Source organism: Pecten maximus, chromosome 18 (genome assembly GCF_902652985.1).
Source record: "Pecten maximus chromosome 18, xPecMax1.1, whole genome shotgun sequence".
Lineage (NCBI taxonomy): Eukaryota > Metazoa > Mollusca > Bivalvia > Pectinida > Pectinidae > Pecten > Pecten maximus.
In genome coordinates, this window is record NC_047032.1 from 27359422 (window position 1) to 27380675 (window position 21254).

Genomic DNA, 21254 nt, shown 5'->3' on the forward strand with positions numbered 1-21254 from the left:
GTCTCCCTTGACAATGCCTCACTTCTGGCCTTTAGTTGAGCGTTCGCCGATGTGAGGAAGGTTTTGGGTTCTGTCCCCTAGCCGAGACACACCAAAGTCTTTAAAAATGGTAGTTGCTACTCCTGCTTAGCGCTCAGCATATTAGGAGTGGGACGACTGGTTCGGCCGTTGTCAGTATAATGTGACCGGGTGGGGTGTGCTGCTGGGTGTCTTCGGTAGTATGCTTCAGTGAGGTAGCACTATAAATCGGCAAAAGTTTCGGTCTATCACAAGGAGATTTTACACGAACATACTGCAGCCTCCCAAAACACACATACGCACTCATCACACGCATGCATGTCGCACGCACAGGAGGCCGTCCTTAAATGACCTTAGCTGTTAATAGGATGTTAAACAAAATAAACCAAACCAAACTGTCGGCCAGGTTGTTTTCTGACTGGTCTCAAAATGCAATATGCATAACTAGGCACCGAGGGAAACCTACATATGAAGTTTGAGAAAGATCCCTTCATTACTTTCTGAGAAATAGCGATAACAAACTTCAATTGTCAAAATCCAAGATGGCTGCCTGTCGGCCATGTTATTTTCCGTTTGGTCTCAAAATGCAATATGCATAACTAGGCACCAAGGGGAACCTATATATGAAATTTCAGAAAGATCTCTTCAGTACATTCTGAGAAATAGCGATAACAAACTTCAATTGTCAAAATCCAAGATGGCTGCCTGTCGGCCATGTTGTTTTTTTGATTGGTCTCAAAATACAATATGCATAACTTGGTACCAAGGGGAACCTACATATGAAATTTGAGAAAGATCCCTTCAGTACTTTCTGAGAAATAGCAATAACAAACTTCAATTGTCAAAATCCAAGATGGCTGCCTGTCGGCCATGTTGTTTTGCGATTGGTCTCAAAATGCGATATGCATAACTAGGCACCAAGGGGAACCTACATATGAAATTTGAGAAAGATCCCTTCAGTACTTTCTGAGAAATAGTGATAACAAACTTCAATTGTCAAAATCCAAGATGGCTGCCTGTCGGCCATGTTGTTTTCAGATTGGTCTCAAAATGCAATATGCATAACTAGGCACCAAGGAGAACCTACATCTGAAATTTGAGAAAGATCCCTTCAGTACTTTCTGAGAAATAGCGATAACAAACTTCAATTGTCAAAATCCAAGATGGCTGCCTGTCGGCCATGTTGTTTTCCGATAGGTCTCAAAATGTGATATGCATAACTAGGCACCAAGGGGAACCTACATATGAAATTTGAGAAAGATCCCTTCAGCGCTTTCTTCGAAATAGCGATAACAAGAATTGTTTACGGACGGACGGACGGAGGGACGGACGGACGGAGGGACGGACGGACGGACGGAGGGACGGACGGACGGACCACGGACCACGGACGCAGGGCGATTTGAATAGCCCACCATCTGATGATGGTGGGCTAAAAAAGAAAATTGAACTGATTCAATGTAGCAATGGTCGTAGCCAACGACAACTTGCTGAACAGTTTGGGGTCGGCAAAACACAGGTCAGAGCATCTTGAAAAGAAAGACAGAAATTTTAGAAGGTTATGAAGAAAATAAAGGAAATGATAGACAAAAACAATTGTCTTTGTTTTTATTTAAAGTTAAGACTATGGCATGTATTTAGCCAAATCTATACAACTTGCACCTGAGTTCAGTCAATTAAGAGTTACGGTTCCTGATGGTCTAGCTCAAATTGGTCCACCTCGGCACTTTGACCCGGACCCCCAGGTGTTCTTAATAGTGAGGTTTCACTGTAATTTTCTTTTATAACGGGCCGTATGCAACATGTAACATTTCACTGAATGTCTATTATAACGGGCCATATATAACATGTAACATTTATATAATGTTCTATTTTTCTGCTTGAACGGACCGTTTATAACATGCTAATTTGCTATTGTAACGGGCCGTATACACCATGATACATCTCACTGATTTTCTATTGTAACGAGTCGCATATAACATTTAACTTCTTACTAATTTTCTACTATACTGGTGTAATGGGCCGTATACAACATGTAACATTTGAATAATGTTCTATTTCAACGGGCCTATATAACATATAACTTACTACTTTTCTTTTATTACGGGCCGTATACAACATATATAACGTGTAACGACTTACATCACCCTGTTCATAGCCTTTATTACGAGGACACGGGTTTCGTTGCATACCAATAACGATTTCGATTACAACACTTCTAATAATATAAGTTTAAAATGGAATTCGTACATGAAATAAATGCTTAAAGTAAAGTTTCAACATCGTGGGTATGTGAATGTTCAAACTTAGGCTAATTATTTTATTTGTGATACGAATGTTTATTGTTTTAACTCAACGGAATTTGAATGTAAATAATGTGTTTAATTTAAAAATGAATTCCTACAGTAAAAAGAAATTTTTAACAAAAGTCAAGCTAAATATACGTACAACCTGTAAAAGCATATATTCGGAACATTTTTGACGTGCACGGAAACCATACGTGTCAACTCACCAGCAGTTATAGGCGGGTTCCGATTAGAACACCCGACAGAACAGATACCTGTGGTGCTGTGACAGGCGTGACGACCGTAATTTCACACCTGATTATTGTTAAATGGTATACTAACCCACTCACAGTCGAGTACATTTTTATGTCTATATGATTTGTAATCAGTTAAGTTAAATAATATCAAGAAAAATATCAGTGATAGTTCGCCATGTTGATAAGGGTTATCGGATAGTAGTAAATGGTCTGAAGTGATTTTGTTTCGCATTTTCAATCATTTAAAACAGTAAAATATCTACGTTGTTGTACTATAGCTGTCTTCTGCAAATTTTGTTTATGAAAATGGTATGCAAAATTATTAATAAGGAATGAAATGAGATGAATTCAAAGTTCGTGTAAAATAGAGGTAAAGATCATGTAATGTCGGAGAATACAGATAAGATACAGGTAATTTTGGAGAACTTTGGAGAACACAGGTAAAATCCAGGTAAGGTATAGGTGAAGACTATAATGACTGTCACAACATACCTGCCCGTAACTTATTTATAAGAAGTGGGAGAAAGGAGACCCCCCCGCCGCGGTAATCCAGACGATTTTTCTTACCTTGTGGGTCAGTCACCCGTGTCGACAGATTCACAGCTCTAGCTCGTTTGTCACACCAAGTCGTCATAGCAACCGCTGCGAGGTCTTAGCCCCAGGCATTTACCCTTTCAACTCAGTTTTTGTAACGGTATTTTGCTTTCCTATACAGCGAATTAATTAATGATTATAGACTGGTCTTGCTTTTGTTTCAAACTTAAAGCAGATGATAACTATGATATCAACAAATTTTATTCCGTAGTTAGTACGTGAGAACCCATAAACCAACATACATAATGTACGTAACCAAAACATGATTATTATTGATCAGATCATAAGTAATAAACGGAAAGAATATCTGTAATATAGCTCACACTTAATGAAATTTAGATATATATATTTTTTAAATAGAAGGTGCTTCACACAGACATGGGCTCGTAAAGATGACGCATTCAAAGAATTTATCATATAACACAGTATCAACTGATATAAGCACATCGTTTACTTTGCATTTTAACTTCTGTAACATAAAATACATTAATACAATGGTGTACACGCAAATTACATAAAAGATATTTACTAGTGTTAATCTGAGATTATTAGATTATTTACAATTTAAATTATTATGTTATATACGGCCCGTTACTAAAGGAAATTAGTGAGATGTTACATGCTGTATACGGCCCGTTATAATAGAGCATTATTCAAATATTACATGTTATATACGGCCCGTTACTAAAGAAAATTAATGAGATGTTACATGTTGTATACGGCCCGTTATAATAGAGCATTATTCAAATATTACATGTTATATACGGCCCGTTATTAAAGAAAATTAATGAGATGTTACATGTTGTATACGGCCCGTTATAATAGAGCATTATTCAAATATTACATGTTATATACGGCCCGTTACTAAAGAAAATTAATGAGATGTTACATGTTGTATACGGCCCGTTATAATAGAGCATTATTAAAATATTACATGTTATATACGGACCGTTACTAAAGAAAATTAATGAGATGTTACATGTTGTATACGGCCCGTTATAATAGAGCATTATTGAAATATTACATGTTATATACGGACCGTTACTAAAGAAAATTAATGAGATGTTACATGTTGTATACGGCCCGTTATAATAGAGCATTATTCAAATATTACATTACCAGTGAAACGAAGGGAAGTAACTCTTATATATCGGGAGGACATAATGCCTTCGGCCGTGATTAGAAGACGCGGTAAAGTAAGCATAACTTCAAAACATAAGCTAGCCACGCTATCTAGCGTTCCACGACGGATCGCGCTGTTCTGTGGACATACACGGCATCCGGCGGGCCACGATATCCAGTGTTCCTCGAAGGGCTGCGCTGTTGCGTGGACACCCACGGTATCTGCCGATCCATCACGAATCGCGGAATCACGTGAACACTTTGCCCACGCATGTCCACTAGTGGACATTGCGTGGGCAGTCCACCGTGGGCGCGTGGAAACCGCAAAGTCCACGTAAGCTGTAGTGTAGGTCACTTGAGACTTTGTCTCAGGTGACCTAAACAAGAGATCCCAGAGGGATCTTGGCGCCCACCATTGAATGATCTTTATAGGTTCCATGTCAGATTGATCTTTTCTCTACTTTTCCCTTCCTCTAAGTCTTACTAATCTGTGTAAATTCAGAAACAGCCCTCTAGTACTTTTCAAACAAGGGCAACCTATATATAAAATTTAAGATTTAGCAATAATGGCTGTCTGTCGGCCATGTTGTTTTCCGATTGGTCCCAAAATGCAATACCAGGGACCAAGGGGAACCTACATATGAAATTTGAGAAAAATCCCTTCAGTACCTTCTGTACAATAGCGATAACAAACTTCAATTTTCAAAATACAAGATGGCTGCCTGTCAGCCAGGTTGTTTTCTGACTGGCCTCAAAATCCAATATGCATAACTAGACACAGAGGGCAACCTACAAATGAAATTCAGAAAGATCCTTTCAGCAATTTCTGATAAATAGCGATAACAATCTTCAATTGTCAAAATCCAAGATGGCTGCCTGTCGGCCATGTTGTTTTTCGATTGGTCTCAAAATGCAATATGCATAACTACGCACTGAGGGAAACCTACATATGAAATTTGAGAAAGATCCCTTCAGTACTTTCTGAGAAATAGCGATAACAAACTTCAATTGTCAAAATCCAAGATGGCTGCCTGTCGGCCATGTTGTTTTCCAATTGGTCTCAAAATGCAATATGCATAACAAGTCACTGAGAGGAACCTACATATGAAATTTCAGAAAGATCCCTTCATTAGTTTCTGAGAAATAGCGATAACAAACTTCAATTGTCAAAATCCAAGATGGCTGCCTGTCGGCCATGTTGTTTTCCAATTGGTCTCAAAATGCAATATGCATAACTAGGCACCAAGAGGAACCTTTATATGAAATTTGAGAAAGATCCCTTCAGTGCTTTCTTAGAAATAGCGATAACAAACTTCAATTGTCAAAATCCATGATGGCTGCCTGTCGGCCATGTTGTTTTCCGATTAGTCTCAAAATACAATATGCATAACTAGGCACTGAGGGGGACCTACATATGAAATTTCAGAAAGATCTCCTCATTAGTTTCTGAGAAATAGCGATAACAAACTTCAATTGTCAAAATCCAAGATGGCTGCCTGTCGGCCATGTTGTTTTCAGATTGGTCTCAAAATGCAATATGCATAACTAGGCACCAAGGGGAACCTACATATGAAATTTCAGAAAGATCCCCTCATTAGTTTCTGAGAAATAGCGATAACAAACTTCAATTGTCAAAATCCAAGATGGCTGCCTGTCGGCCATGTTGTTTTCAGATTGGTCTCAAAATGCAATATGCATAACTAGGCACCAAGGGGAACCTACATATGAAATTTCAGAAAGATCCCTTCAGTACTTTCTGAGAAATAGCGATAACAAGAATTGTTTACGGACGGAAGGACGGACGGAGGGACGGACCACGGACCACGGACGCAGGGCGATTTGAATAGCCCACCATCTGATGATGGTGGGCTAAAAATGTTAATAAAGTTTAATTAAAACAAGAGGCCCAGGGGCCTTAACGGTCATCTGACTCTAAATTAAAAACCTTCTATTATTGTAGTATGTATTCTCTGTAGCAAGTATATAGTGGCACTGTTGGCCATGGTGGCCATCTTGGATTTCTCTCCGACTTGAAAAATAACAACACTTGGTCAGGACCATCACAAAATCATTTCTGGTAAGTAAGAGCTCAATCCCACTGGTGGAATTTGAGAAGAAGTTTGATATAGGTGTTGTTTAGAAGAACCATGATTGCGCAATCATTTTACAAAATGGCTGCCATAGCTGCAATGTCAAAGTTTTAACGAGGCCGAAAAAATAACAACATTTTATTGGCTCTCCTTCCTTAACATTCTCACCAATTTTCAGCCCAATCGCACCAGTGGAACTGGAGAAGAAGTTTAAAATGTGTTTTTCAAGATGGTTGCCAAGGCGGCCATCTTGGATTTCTGACCGACTTGAAAAATAACACTTGGTCAGGACCATCTCAGGATCATTTCTGCGCTTAGTTAGAGCTGAATCCCACTGGTGGAATTTGAGAAGAAGTTTGAAATAGGTGTTGTTCAGAAGAACCATGATTGCGCAATCATGTTACAAAATGGCTGCCGTGGCGCCTGCCATGTCAAAGTTTTTACGAAGCCAAAAAATAACAACACTTTATTGGCTCTCCTTCCTTAACATCCTCACCAATTTCCAGCTCAATCACACCAGTGGAACTGGAGAAGAAGTTTAAAATGTGTTTTTCAAGATGGTTGCCATGGCGGCCATCTTGGATTTCTGACAGACTTGAAAAATAACAACACTTGGTCAAGACCATCTCAGGATCATTTCTGGTAAGTCAGAGCTGAATCCTGCTGATGGAATTTGAGAAGAAGTTTGAAATAGGTGTTGTTCAGAAGAACCATGATTGTGCAATCATGTTACAAAATGGCTGCCGTGGCGCCTGCCATGTCAAAGTTTTTACGAAGCCAAAAAATAACAACACTTTATTGGCTCTCCTTCCTTAACATCCTCACCAATTTCCAGCTCAATCACACCAGTGGAACTGGAGAAGAAGTTTAAAATGTGTTTTTCAAGATGGTTGCCATGGCGGCCATCTTGGATTTCTGACCGACTTGAAAAATAACAACACTTGGTCAAGACCATCTCAGCATCATTTCTGGTTAGTTAAAGCTGAATCCCACTGATGGAATTTGAGAAGAAGTTTGAAATAGGTGTTGTTCAGAAGAACCATGATTGCGCAATCATGTTACAAAATGGCTGCCGTGGCTCCTGCCATGTCAAAGTTTTTACGAAGCCAAAATATAACAACACTTTATTGGCTCTCCTTCCTTAACATCCTCACCAATTTCCAGCTCAATCACACCAGTGGAACTGGAGAAGAAGTTTAAAATGTTTTTTTCAAGATGGTTGCCATGGCGGCCATCTTGGATTTCTGACCGACCTGAAAAATAACAACACTTCCTCAGGACCATCCCAGGATCATTTCAGCAAGTTTCAGCTCAATCTCACCAGTGGAACTTGAGAAGAAGTTTCAAATGTGTTTTCAAAATGGCGGCAATTGCGGCCATCTTGGATTTCAGACTGACTCGAAAATTAACAACACTTGGTCAGGACCATCCCAGCATCATTTCAGGCAAGTTTCAGCTCAATCCTACTGGTGGAACTTGAGAAAAAGTTTGAAATGTGAAAAGTTTACGCACGGCGCACGACGACGGACGAAGCATGATGACTATAGGTCATCCTGACCCTTCGGGTCAGATGACCTAAAAATTGACTCTTAAAAGTTTTGACATGCTTATTATTATCAATAAGGCATTTTGACAATTGGGACATTAGGTTAATATATGTATTACAAAGATTAATTGTTTTCTTCTTAAATTATCTAAATATAAATCTAAATCTCGAATTATTTTGTTTTCAATTAGAATTCTACTCAATTTCCAATTGATCTGGGCCTGTTCGTTTATGCGGACAAACCGGTCCGTCAGTATTCAAATGTAATATTTCAAACATAATACTAGTAACGTTACTGCAGTAGGCCTATCTTATCGGACTTGCCAATGTTAATACAGGCCTAAGAAGTCTTTGTCAAGGCTCATCTGAAAGTAATATAAAATCACCAGGTCTGTCTTTATTTCATAAACTAACAACACTGCAAAAACGAAAAAGGCCCCGTTATTGATGAGTGAACATTTTCTTTCGTGGACGGCTCCGAGATTTACGCACGAAAACATGATTGGTGTACGCCGTACGATCTGTAGCAAAATTACGCCTTTAATGAAGTAGCGAGAAACATTATTCAGGCTAGGAAATAACCTTGATCTGTGAGTCGTCATCAGCCAATCAAAATACAGGATTCCTGACAGTAGATCGTGAAGACTTCGTCTCGACAATTTTTGATTCTTTAATGATTTTAAATCAATTTAAACCACCTGTTTCAGCTACACGGATCCAGAAAAGTTCCTATATATATAAAATTTAAATGAGCGATACAAATTACTGCAGTGAAAATCGGAAACAGCCTGAACCGTGAGCGTACCGTGATGCGAGATCAAAATACTGTGAACCGAACCGTGCCATTTATACCACGATATAACATACCATGGATTACCGTTGCAGCACTAATGACAAGTATTATCATTGCCTTAAAGATTTATGTTATCAGCCCCTTACGTCACCCATTGAAACATAACCTTTGACTGGCCCATCAATAATAGTAAATTTCCAAATGGATTGCGTACAATATATCAAATCATAATTATAATATATTCAAGTTAATCCTTAAAAAAAGATTACACTCAAACTATAATTTGGATGCATAGGTGTCAACCATCCCGGATTATGCGGGAAGTGCCCGGAAAATCATTAAAATTTCCCATAAATCCCGATTTGGTACATTTCGAATTAGGATTAAAGGTGCTGTTGCAGAACCGCCCACAGCGATTTCTTGAAATCGACTATATTTTCCAGTAAAGCTATGAAAAATACATATGGAACAAGATGTTATTTTCCACTTGACCCATAAGCGTGCCTATAGCGCCATCTACTTCACTTTTTCGTTTACAAGCATACCTGTGTTTTTCACAGACCCATAAGTGGTATTTCTGTTTGTCACTGAGAGGTTTTCTCACGACTAGGTATTGTACATACATTGTAGTTTAAAATGATAAACAGTTGACCATGAAAAAACAAACGAGTTTAGTACAAGATGACGTAGAAACCAAAATTCGAAAATTTTCATCAAATTCAAAATACCATTTTTAAAATCAAGCGGCAAATTCGGCACGATAATATGCGAGTACTATCGATGTTAGTGTTTTAAAAACATATTTGACTATCCCTCTGTATACCAGCAAAAGAAAGTCGTGCCGAATCACTGGATAAGGGCAGTAATTCACATACTTGCCAACTTTCCCGATTTAGTCGGGAATTTCCCGATTCCAGACTCCCTGCCCCGTCTCCCAATCGTATAGATAAAACATAGTGTATTCTCCCGATTTTGGAGAATATGTCTTGATAACCCCGTATGGAGCCCCTATTCATCTTGTTAGATTCACTTAGGCCTATGACAGGTAACGCTTGTTGGCTGGTGAAAGACATATGTGTGGGGCATTGGTCAGTTAACTGACCTGCTCACAGACCGTAACGAAATTCTGACACTTCACTGACTGCAAGGGTGTCTATACCCCGATAAATAAACAATTAATTAAAACCAATTAAGCTGAGGACGCATGGTGATGGTTTTGTAGCAGATCAGTCATGGTTGATTAAACGCTTGTAAATGGCTTCGTATACTGCCTTTGATGTCAAGCGCATAAACGACCTCTACTTGACAGTATATCTCGGACAGAAAAAGTGAAAACAACACTGGCAATGTTATCAACGGAGTATCAAATTTGACAGATTACCTACTTATTGAAATGTTAACTACATTTAAACATTGGCTGATCTTTAGATAATTAGCACAAGGAAATAAATTCACAATAACGACCATATAGACCGAAGGCCTGGTTGCCGGTAGGTAACGTCGTTTCAATCACCGTATCATCAGCATACTTAGTGTCAATTAGCAGACTTATTTTGGCAGAAACTTTCCCAATTCACATTTTGAAAGACAAAAACATGTCCACAAATACTCACTTTCTTAAACTAAATACTGTCATTTTAAAACTTTGAATTTAAGTATCAGTCCCCACCTACAAAGCACTGAGTTGTTACAGCCCTTTTTATTTATTTTTTTTTTGTATTATTGTCTTTGTTGTAATCCAAAGGAAACATTTGAAATTTCATTCAGATATTATATTGTACTCTAGATATTTATCCTGACATTTTAGGTATTTTCTTTTGAAGTTTACTGCTGGAGAGAAAGCTTGATAGAAAGTGATATCATTGTGATAATTTGCATTTAATTGACTGACATCTATCCTACAACATAATTTTCATAACATATCTAAGTAAATACTTTTATTTAGAGTGAACAATGAGTTAAATAATTTCCAGAAATAATTAAAAATTATGTAATTTTGCAGCTATTTTTTTGTAACTTGTTGCTTATATAATTATCTTTCCAAACTTGAATAAAAAAGATCATTGGCCAAGCTTGAAATACATTTTTTTCCCCTTTTTTTCAGTGAGGGAAGGAAGCTTAAGTGATCATGCAAGGAATTTATTTTCCAATAGCAAATTATCTCCCCTTAGTTTTTGTTTGTTAAATGTGTCGCGCATGAAATGTGTTTTCCGGTCAAAAATGTCGCACACGCACTTTCTCCCCCATGAGAATTTTAAAAAGTTGGCAAGTATGAATTCAATGTTGAAAAGAGTATGTGGAAAAAATGCACGGGCGATACAAGTGGTCCTTGTCGTACACAATAATACAACGTATTGATTTATTATGAAAATGATTTGATACAATGTCCATGGCAATGTATTATGTTCTACTATGTTTAACATACTTATAGTAGTTCCGTATTACATATGATTCATCATTTTTCTCACTTGACAATCTTCGTCTTCAGTACTTCTTCAAAGCTTCTCCTCCGTTGGGGTGTGCCACACAAAAGTTCCCTTTGCCACTTGGTCTTTTGACTAATCACCGCGAATGGTGCTCGGCGTGTTGTTATAATTGCTGTTACGTTTTACAGTTCTATTTAGTTCAGTTATTCTGTAGTAAAGTTGTCTTTGTCTCAAATAGGAAAATGGAGAACTCCTGCGTTGGGTTGGGATGTAAAGTTAAGTTCAAGTACAACCAGGTTGGCGATGGTAAAAATCCGCGAAAAATTCAGGACTGGATGAAAGATGTTCTCCTTTCTGAAGGTGTCATACTTTCTGAATCAACAGAAGCAAAAATGTGTCCAAAATGCTTTCTCAGATACCTCAAGAAACGTCCTGCATCCGAGAATGCCAATGAACCGGAACGGAAAAAGCTTCCGTAGACAATTATGATTCTGTTGACGAATCTGACACTCTGGACGGGTATCTTTCTGTAGATGATTTATACTATGCCCCTTCTTCGAACAGAAAATGTAGCATTTGTCGAACTTACAACATGAAGAGTTCTAGCTGCATCAGTGAGAAATCAAGACACCAGCTGCTTATCAAACATAAACTGTACATGCCTGAGAATTCCAGGGTGTGTTCAAGTCATCTTTTGGCCCCGCCCCTCAGCCCCAAGGGGGTTGGCCCCGTCATTTGTTCAATTTTGAATCCTTAACCCAAGGAAATGCTACCAGTCAAATATTAGAGATATCCATTGCTTAGTTTCAGAGAAAAAGTTGTTTATGTCAAATCTGCAAAAATTACCCCTTTTGGCCCCGCCTCTCAGCCCCAAGGGAGGTCGGCCCCACTATTTGTACAATTTTGAATCCTGACCCCAAAGGTATGCTCACAGTCAAATATGAGCAATATCTATTGCTTGGTTTCAGAAGAGAAGTTGTTGATATCAATTTAGCCAAATTGACCCCTCTTGGCCCCGCCCATCAGGCCCCCGTGGGGTCAGCCTCACCATTTGTACAATTTTGAATCCCCACCCAATAGTGATGCTACCAGGCAAATATGAGCAATATCCATTGCTCGGTTTCAGAGAAGAAGTCGTTTATATCAATATAGCCCAATTGACCACATTTGGCCCCGCCCATCAGGCCCCTGGGGGGTCAGTCCAATAATTTGTACAATTTTGAATTCCCACCCAATAGTGATGCTCACAGTCAAATATGAGCGATATCCATTGCTTGATTTCAGAGAAGAAGTCGTTGATATCAACATAGGTATATTGGCCCATTTTGGCCCCGCCCTCAGGCCCCCAGGGGGTCAGCCCCACCATTTGTACAATTTTGAATCCTCACCCCATAGTGATGCTACCAGGCAAATAGGAGCGATATCCTTTGAATGGTTTCAGAGAAGAAGTCGGTTATATTAATAGAGCCAAATTGACCCCTTTTGGCCCCGCCCCTCAGACCCCTGGGGGGTCAGCCCCACCATTTGTACAATTTTGAGTCCACATCCCATAGGGATGCTTCTTGCAAAATTTGGTCAAATTCTGATCAGTGGTTATGAAGAAGAAGTCAATTGTTGACGGACTGACGGACGACGGACGGACGACGGACGCAACGGTATGGCATAAGCTCACCTTGGTCCTTTGGACCAGGTGAGCTAATAAAAAATATGCTGATTTGTTGGCAAATATGGCTAGTTTAGGGTTTGTATAACTTCTTTGGAAAAATCTACGTTGCAAATAGCTTATTTTACTACGGGTATGTTGATTATTGGAAACTTCACCTGAGACCCAATTTGGTGACAGTCGGGGTTGTCACAGTTGACAGACTCTTTTGATTAACCCCTAGGGGTCAAATAGTGTCACTGACCATAGCTAATATGCCCTTTGTTGAGTCTGTATATTGGACAACATTTTAAGACTTATATACACACTAGTTTTAGTCAGAATTTGAAGCGTCAAATTGACACACGTCATGTCCAAGGTACTTTGGCCAAGCGAGAGAAAACTGGAGAATTTAATAAAATTCGGGACCCAGGCGGGTCATTAATTTCAAACTGGAGAATTTGATTTTTGTATTGAATATTCCGGAGTCTCACGTCCAATGCCTCGCAAGCTCATGAGGAACATCACCTAAATGCAACAAAAATGACGCGATTTTTTTCACGCACTTTCTCCCTCATTTTGGATGTGGAATGAGGGAGATCTCCCTCATTGGAGGTTTCAGAGGTTGACATGTATGTGGATGGCTGTGTAGTTTTTCAGACTTTGGTGATTAACAATATTAATTAAATTATAAAACACTAATTACACTTCACTTACTAACAATTGCAACCCTGAAAAGGATACTTACCATAAGTTTGCGTTTTTTCTTTGTATTTCTCTGTTTTGAAACCATGTTTTGGATGTGAGCTGTCTCTTGGCTTGCCTTGGCATGATACATTATCTCCCCTTGGTTATTTCTAGAAAATCACATACAATATTCCAAAACATAAGTATGTAAGCAAATAATTCATAGAATGTTTTAGATAGAAATTTCCATTGCTCTCCCTCCATTTTCTCCATCTTGATATAACTTGTATATAATAAATTGTCACTTTTTCTTTGGACTACATGACATGGCAAAAAACGAAATCATTCAATTAAGTTCTTCTTAGTTTCCTGTGTTAAATGTTAAATGTTAAATGTTGAATAAAAGCTGCTGGATTTCAATATTTTCACCTAAAATTATATTCACTTATTATAAGTTATGTAAAACTTAAGATATAACAATGGTTTTGAAACAAGTTATCACCTCTATAAACAGTAAAACCTCAATGATTCGAACTTCGTTGATTCGAATTTCTCGCTGTATCAAAATTTTGCTTGGTCCAGAATGTCCTCACTATATAACATTACTAACAAACCTATGTATGATTCAAATTTTTACAAATTAAAGTTTTTCGATATATCAAACTTTTTCCATGGACCGTTAGCTATGATTATATAGGTAATTGACATCTCATGATTCGAACAAAAAATTTACCTGTACTGACCACTGGATAAACAATTTATAGATTAATTGTGTATTTAGAAGCCATGACATTCAATTACTCCAGTATAACATACTGGTAGTCATCTTCGATGGTCTCTGCCGCCATTGAAATCAGCGGTCGGTGAGGAAATTTTATGGAACAGTAAAACAAGCGGATAAATTTTTAACACACACAATATTAGCGATGTCTTCACCAATACTCAAAGTATCACGTTTGAAACTTATAAATAGATATCCGGGTAAATTGATTATTTTTCAGTCAATCATGAATTCTCTAACTGATCGGCATTTCGTATTTTATATATGCACATAACGTAAACATGTGTCTTCAGCAGAAAAACGTGAACGTAAGTGTGCATTGTACTTTTTTTGCTTTGCCTTTGAAACGTGATATAATTTTGTAAACAATACATAGTTTGTTAAATCAATTAAATGCTTAATTGATGAAAAGAATTTTCTATTTTGTCGTGTTTGAGGTAAATTAACTAAACTTTTCTATGTGAGTCTGACAGGCGGCGATCAACACAATGACACCAGGCACATGTTACGTTAACAGCTATGGTCATTATCAAGAAAACATTGATCTATGGTCAACCATGAATAATTTGAAGTCCCATTGTTTCAAAGTTTTTTCTGTTCGTCCCTTGAACTTTGAAACATTGAAGTTTGACTGTATTACCCTGGATACTCGTATATCACTCTAATATGGAGATACCCAGAAATCTTACTGTGGGAGGAAACCATATTAGGAGGAGAAAAGAGATGTGGTAGGGCAGCTGTGACTTCAAATGTCCCCCAAACCTTCTTACATCACATGGTGGAAATTGAACCCATGTCAGGTGAAACAGTACATCCACGAATATATATGCCACCTGATCATCCTTATATTTAGTTGTGAATAATACCACATCACTTAAGCCTATCTGATATTATACTTGCTTGCGTATCTGGACCACATCAGGAATACTGTATATGAAATCATCAAGGTTGTTGAATCCAAGCTTCTTGAAGGGCAGAGGTTCACCAGTCATATCGCGATAATCTCCTGTAAGATAAAATATCTTTATTCACTACATGAGAAATTAAATATGTATATTTTTTTTCTCTTTAATCAAATTTCATGCCTATTTTAATAGATAATAGACAGACTATTAAACAAGAGGCCTAGAGGGCCTGTATCTCTCACCTGGTTGGATTTGCCAAATTATGTTCATGTTCAATTTGTTAATAGCTTTACTTGTTGATGTCAAACAATACTATATATGGTTATGGGGAAGGGATCTTAGCTGCTTCAAAGATAAAATGCAGAAACGAAATCCATATTCCATAGTGGTATGAAAAGACCCCAAGGGATTGTTTTTTACAACATACGATTGTGTTTAATGAAACTGAGTCCATGGGCCTTAATAGTGATCTGACTCTAAACAGGTATAGTGGCACTGTTGGCCATGGTGGCTATATATCTTGGATTTCGGATCGCCCAGAAAAATAACAAAACTTGGTCAGGACAATCTCTGGATCACTCCAGGTAAGTTAGAGCTGAATCCAAGAGGTGGAGCTTGAAAAGAAGATTGAAATAAGTGTTATTCAAGAAAAACCATGATTGCACAATCATCTTACAAAATTGCCACCGTGGCTAGCGCTGCCATGTCATTTTTTAAAAGGCTGAAAAATAGCACCTTGTTGGCCTCCCTTCCTTAACATTCTCACCAATTTCCAGCTCTAAAGCTCCAGTGGAACTAGAGAAGTAGTTTAAAATGTGTTTTTCAAGATGGCTGCCTTGAGATGGCTGACAAGGCAGCCATCTTGGATTTTGGACCAACCTGAAAAATAACAACACTTGGTCAGGACCATCTCAAAATCATTCAATGCAAGTTTCAGCTCATTCCCACGAGTGGAACTTGAAAAGAAGTTTGAAATGTGAAATGTTTATGCACGGCGAATGGGGCACGGCAGACAACAACGGACAAAGCACGATGACTATAGGTCATCCTGACCCTTCAGGTATACATGGTTGTATCTTAAATCCCTATGTTAAAACCTAAAAAATATGTTTATAAAAATGCAAGGAATAGTGTCTAGATAGTAGATATCTTATCGGAGCAATAACAATGCATCCTTATACAAAACCCAAGGAAAAGGTTATACTTACTCTGTAAGATGTGGGCTGCCACACCTTCCTTGCAGCTCATCAGCACTGCCCTGAGCATGCTCTTTACACTGACTATGTCGTCCATTCTGGCGGTACCCCAGGGGGGCCAGGCCTAAAGGAGCACTATTGGAGGAGGCTTGTATGTATGCCCAGCTTACAAGGATCTTTTATATCTATAACACCTTAAATGGTCCTGTTGGAGTAAATCCTCTTTGAAAACCAAACTTCCAATTTTCAAATCTGAAACCGTGCAATTAACATTAGAATTTACATATCACTCAACACAAGACACCCACTGACCATTTATCACCTGCTTCCTTTGTTATCTAACAAAGAAGATGTAACTACACAAAAACTGGAAATGTTGAAAACCATGCTACAATACATTAACCTTTTAATTGTAACAAATTTGCAGTTGGTGGAATTACTAATGAAAATCATTATATGAGCAAATATTTGTACAGTTGCTTCATCACAAATGGTGTTCTCACAAACTTATCTGACAAAATATATGATATGTCTTATTTTATTGTAACTTATTTTATTAAGTAACATCCCCCGAAAAAAATATTAAGGAAATCATATCTGGGGGAAAAGTTAATGTGACCTGCTGTTCATCAATGACCTCGTGTTGCTGAAGAGGGAAAGTATTCTACCAAATGACTGAGCGACGTCATTTTTCAATTCTGTGGCGTGTCTACAAATATTTTCTTCGTAAATATCCTTGAGGCAAATTGGTGTATTTTTTCTGTTATGTATTTAATACAAACCTGAATCAATAAGCTCGTGTGTTAGATTATATCGTGATCTCTTCCCGTCTGCTTACTTTCCTTTTGCAGAGAATCGCAATTTAGGAGAGCTATGACAAGTTCGATAACTCTTCACCTGTACTATTTAGGTCGCATACCATGATTTCTAGATTTAAGGTGCATACACACTTTTAAAATTGGGATATTTCATCTTTTATCGATTAGATTCAATATAGTCTTATGATTTTTTTTGCAAGAAATTATGTCATCGTAGAATCATGTAAAATGTGTTGTATCACTTGTATCATTTTTTCTTATGAAAATGAATTTTAATTATAGATAATAACAAAAATGCGACCCTTAGATACAGATCCATCATACATTGTACGAGGAATGAAACATTCATTATTATTTGGCGCACAGAGATTGGGCACAAATATCCAATCCACGATTGATATGTGGCAGAATGCATATTGTCATATGTTTTTTTATCTAAATATATATTTACAATAACATCGGTAACATAATTACAGGCGCGGATCCAGGATTTTTTTTTTTTTTGGCGAGGGGTCTGGGGGCCAAAATTTCGAAAAATGTAATGATTATAGCAAACATTCTGCAATCTTTCGAGGGGGGGGGGGCACAGTCGTTTTAAGGCTATAAAAATTTCCTCATCCTCACCCCCCCCCCCCCCCCCCCCCCATTATAAACGTGCTAAGTCTATTGAATCGGTCCCGTGTATTGTGTGTACAAAAAATGTGTATATTAAGTATGTGATTATACCAAAAATAATCACAAATACTGGTAAAATGTCTTCTTCTCAATAGATTTATAATCATAAACTATATACATGTACACTATTTCTTACCCACCTGCTCATTAAAAATCACTGAGAGCCAACTAGATTTACTCTCAAAATGAAGGGACGTAACTCTTACAAGTTAACGTAGATCAACTTGCTATAACCGTTTTTTCAAGCATGCAGATGAAAAGAACAAGTTGGTTTTACGAAAATCTCCAAGAAAAGCTGAAATTGAATAAAATATATACCTTTTTCAAACATAGGGAATCCACTTAACTAATCCAGTACTTAAATATTGTCTAAAACATATCCAGAATTATTCACAGTTCATCAAAGTTACAGAAATAGCGTCGTCCTCTGATGCTTCCATTCTGTCTACACTCCCTGACACCAGCAATAAGGGAACAGCGCGTTCAGCCGGCGTTTTTATACGAGTTCGCGCCTTTCAAGTACAGTAATTTTCCCGGAACTCTAACTTTTCACGGTCAGATACACACCTGGCTTTCCTACCATAAAAGGAGTTGCTTACAATCGCCTCTGTTGAATGATTTTAGATCGAGCGTGCACCAATACATTACGCGATTTGCACGCCTATAAATCGTGGACTAAGCATATTATCGAAATAGAGTTATTTTATATTTAAAAAAAACTGAGTGAATAGGCCTATTGCGATAAGTTCATTCTTTCCCGTGTGTTGTTTTAACACCGATGAGAATGGGACACTTAGGCTTTTGTAAAGTCTAAAGTTTTAATTTTTACAGGTACCTGTATTTTAGAATCTAAGCACGTGCGTCAATTTGACTGACCAACTTCCAAGTGAAACAACGTTCAAAAGGCGAACATATTTGGAACATTATTGATACCGTTTCACTTAGGAATGCTTATTTTTAATGACTGCCTCGCGGTAAATAGAATATATGGTCAGTGTCCTAAAACTTAACTGTACTTTTGGCTCAGGACAGAATGGCCGTGCTTTTTAAATCGTGACACAGGATGGTTGGTTGATTGTAACGTTATCATGTTACTAATCTCAATCATATTCATGTATTGACACGTGACTGTCTTGGACTATTCTCATTGGACAATACTTACCAGAGAATCTTGCTTAGTCTTACATTTCTTTATACGTACCTTCACTTCCACACCTGGGCTCTGAGGTGTAAGACCTATAATATGTTTGAAGGATTTTCCCTTTGTCATGTACGTACGTGTAAGTGTGTGCATTAAAATGTGATGTAATATATATGTATGTATGTCACTGGTTTAAAGTCTCGATTTAGGTTACAACCTCTACTCGCGGCTCCAGGTTAGAACATTAGTTCATAGGTTAGAACATTAGTTCGGGATGACTGTTAGATGTTGTCAGTTGGTGCTCCCCTCCTCCTTTCTCAACGCGGGCTTGGGACCGACTAAGGCGGAGTTACCAGAGATGTGATGGAAGCTCCATATTTGTTAAATAAGGCCAATGCTTAGGTTGGGAGATGTGGTTATTTATGCAATTAACACACAGCTATTGTCTTGGTATTAAACGGGTAAAAGTTTTCAAAGTATATGTATTATACTAAATTGTATATTATAAAATACATATCTGTTCGAGTACCGAATCCTCTATTAATTGACTAAGTAGATGAAATATCAGTGACATACATTGATGACATAGTTATACTGTATGTAGGGTAACATACATTGATGATATAGTTATACTGTATGTAGGGTAACATACATTGATGATATAGTTATACTGTATGTAGGGTAACATACATTGATGATATAGTTATACTGTATGTAGGGTAACATACATTGATGACATAGTTATACTGTATGTAGGGTAACATACATTGATGATATAGTTATACTGTATGTAGGGTAACATACATTGATGATATAGTTATACTGTATGTAGGGTAACATACATTGATGATATAGTTATACTGTATGTAGGGTAACATACATTGATGACATAGTTATACTGTATCAGAGACATATATACAGAGAGATTGGCAGCTCTCTATTTGCCCTTGTGTTTACATAGTGGCCCCTGACCTTCCCACAATCCTTTGCGGTCGCTCGGTTCAGTCTTCACTAGACGCCATATTGGAGAAAACTTGAAAACCAGACACATAATCATCGATAATTTCTATTTGAAATCATCACCAAGATCCAATTATGTGCTTTAATTTTATTAATATCAAAGTGCAGAAGTGTCATCAATATGAAATATATCACAATTTGCTGTCCAAGTGTTTGTATTTTGAGTATGAAAGTCAAGCACAACGCAGGAAAGATCGGCGGGAATCTCCAATTTTCGAAAAGTCCCTATGGGGTTTTCGAGAATACGGATAAATGACAACAATGTGCATGATAATCAAGACCACATTCCATAAGTATGATAGTTTTTGGTTAATGTGGTAACTTTTGTAGTGGCCTAGATAAAACAATGTGCTTTTTGTGTGCGTTTAAAATTGACGATGTTTTGGTCGGACGTAATGGCTGCTTATACCCCCATCACACTAGGTCACGTTTCCACTACGTCCAACCACGTCCTCGAAAAAATTGAAGAACGCAATGCGAACGCAGAAAGAACTTGTACAACGTAGTAAAGACTCAATAGAAACCGATTAGGACGTGTTATGGTCTTCATGGACCTGGAGGACGTGAACAAACTTTGAGCATGTTCAAAAAAAGCGTAGCGAGGACGTGGTCCAATCAGGACGTAGCAAGAACGTAACAGGGACGCAGTACCAGCGGTATTGACGGGGTAATGACGTAACCAAAACCCAATGAGAACTTCGTTGACGCAGTGGAAGCGTAGCGCTGATGGAAAGGATTGTATTACGTTCTCATTGCGTTGTCAGTGCGTTCTTGCTACGTCAATGTAGTTCCTATTGCGACCTCTCTACGCTTGTACAATGACCAAGGTACGCCAATACCACGTTGTTGATGACCACGTTAGGTTTCCAGTACGTTCTTACGGTGCTCATTAAGTTTACGACACGTCTGTCACAGGTTACGACCACGTCAAAACCACGTCCAGAGGATCGGCTGTATAAATACTCAATTCAAATTCTGTTTCGTCGCCACTGTCATGGCCCTCTATCTCTGCCCTACCTGTACCAGTCGAAAAATGCGGTTCTTCGTCATCATCGTTGCTTGCTTCGGATGCAACAACGCTGGCAACTGGTGGTGGATTTTTTTAGCATTTTACCTCTGCCTCTCCCACCACGGCCTATTGTGAATATTGCAGGGGAATGGAAAAAAGAAACAAGTCAAGTTGTATTTATAGGGAACGGGCAAACGCAGAGAGAACGTAGTAATTACGTAATGCAAGCGTAGAAAGATCTTTTTGGACGTA

At 38.1% G+C, this 21254-nt stretch overlaps 1 protein-coding gene across 2 annotated transcripts in view; it reads right to left on the minus strand.

The window, feature by feature from the left end:
* Positions 1-17203, minus strand: part of LOC117316104 — an 84515-nt gene extending 67312 nt beyond the window's left edge. For both annotated transcript variants that reach the window (XM_033870595.1, XM_033870593.1), the window contains exons 1-4: positions 17122-17203; positions 16352-16591; positions 15139-15244; positions 13519-13627 (exon numbers count right to left, since the gene is read on the minus strand). In XM_033870595.1, coding sequence (XP_033726486.1) covers positions 13519-13627; positions 15139-15244; positions 16352-16436 — 300 coding nt within the window. In that variant the 5' untranslated portion in view covers positions 16437-16591; positions 17122-17203. The remainder of the gene's footprint in view (positions 1-13518; positions 13628-15138; positions 15245-16351; positions 16592-17121) is intronic.
* Positions 17204-21254: the final 4051 nt, after the last annotated feature.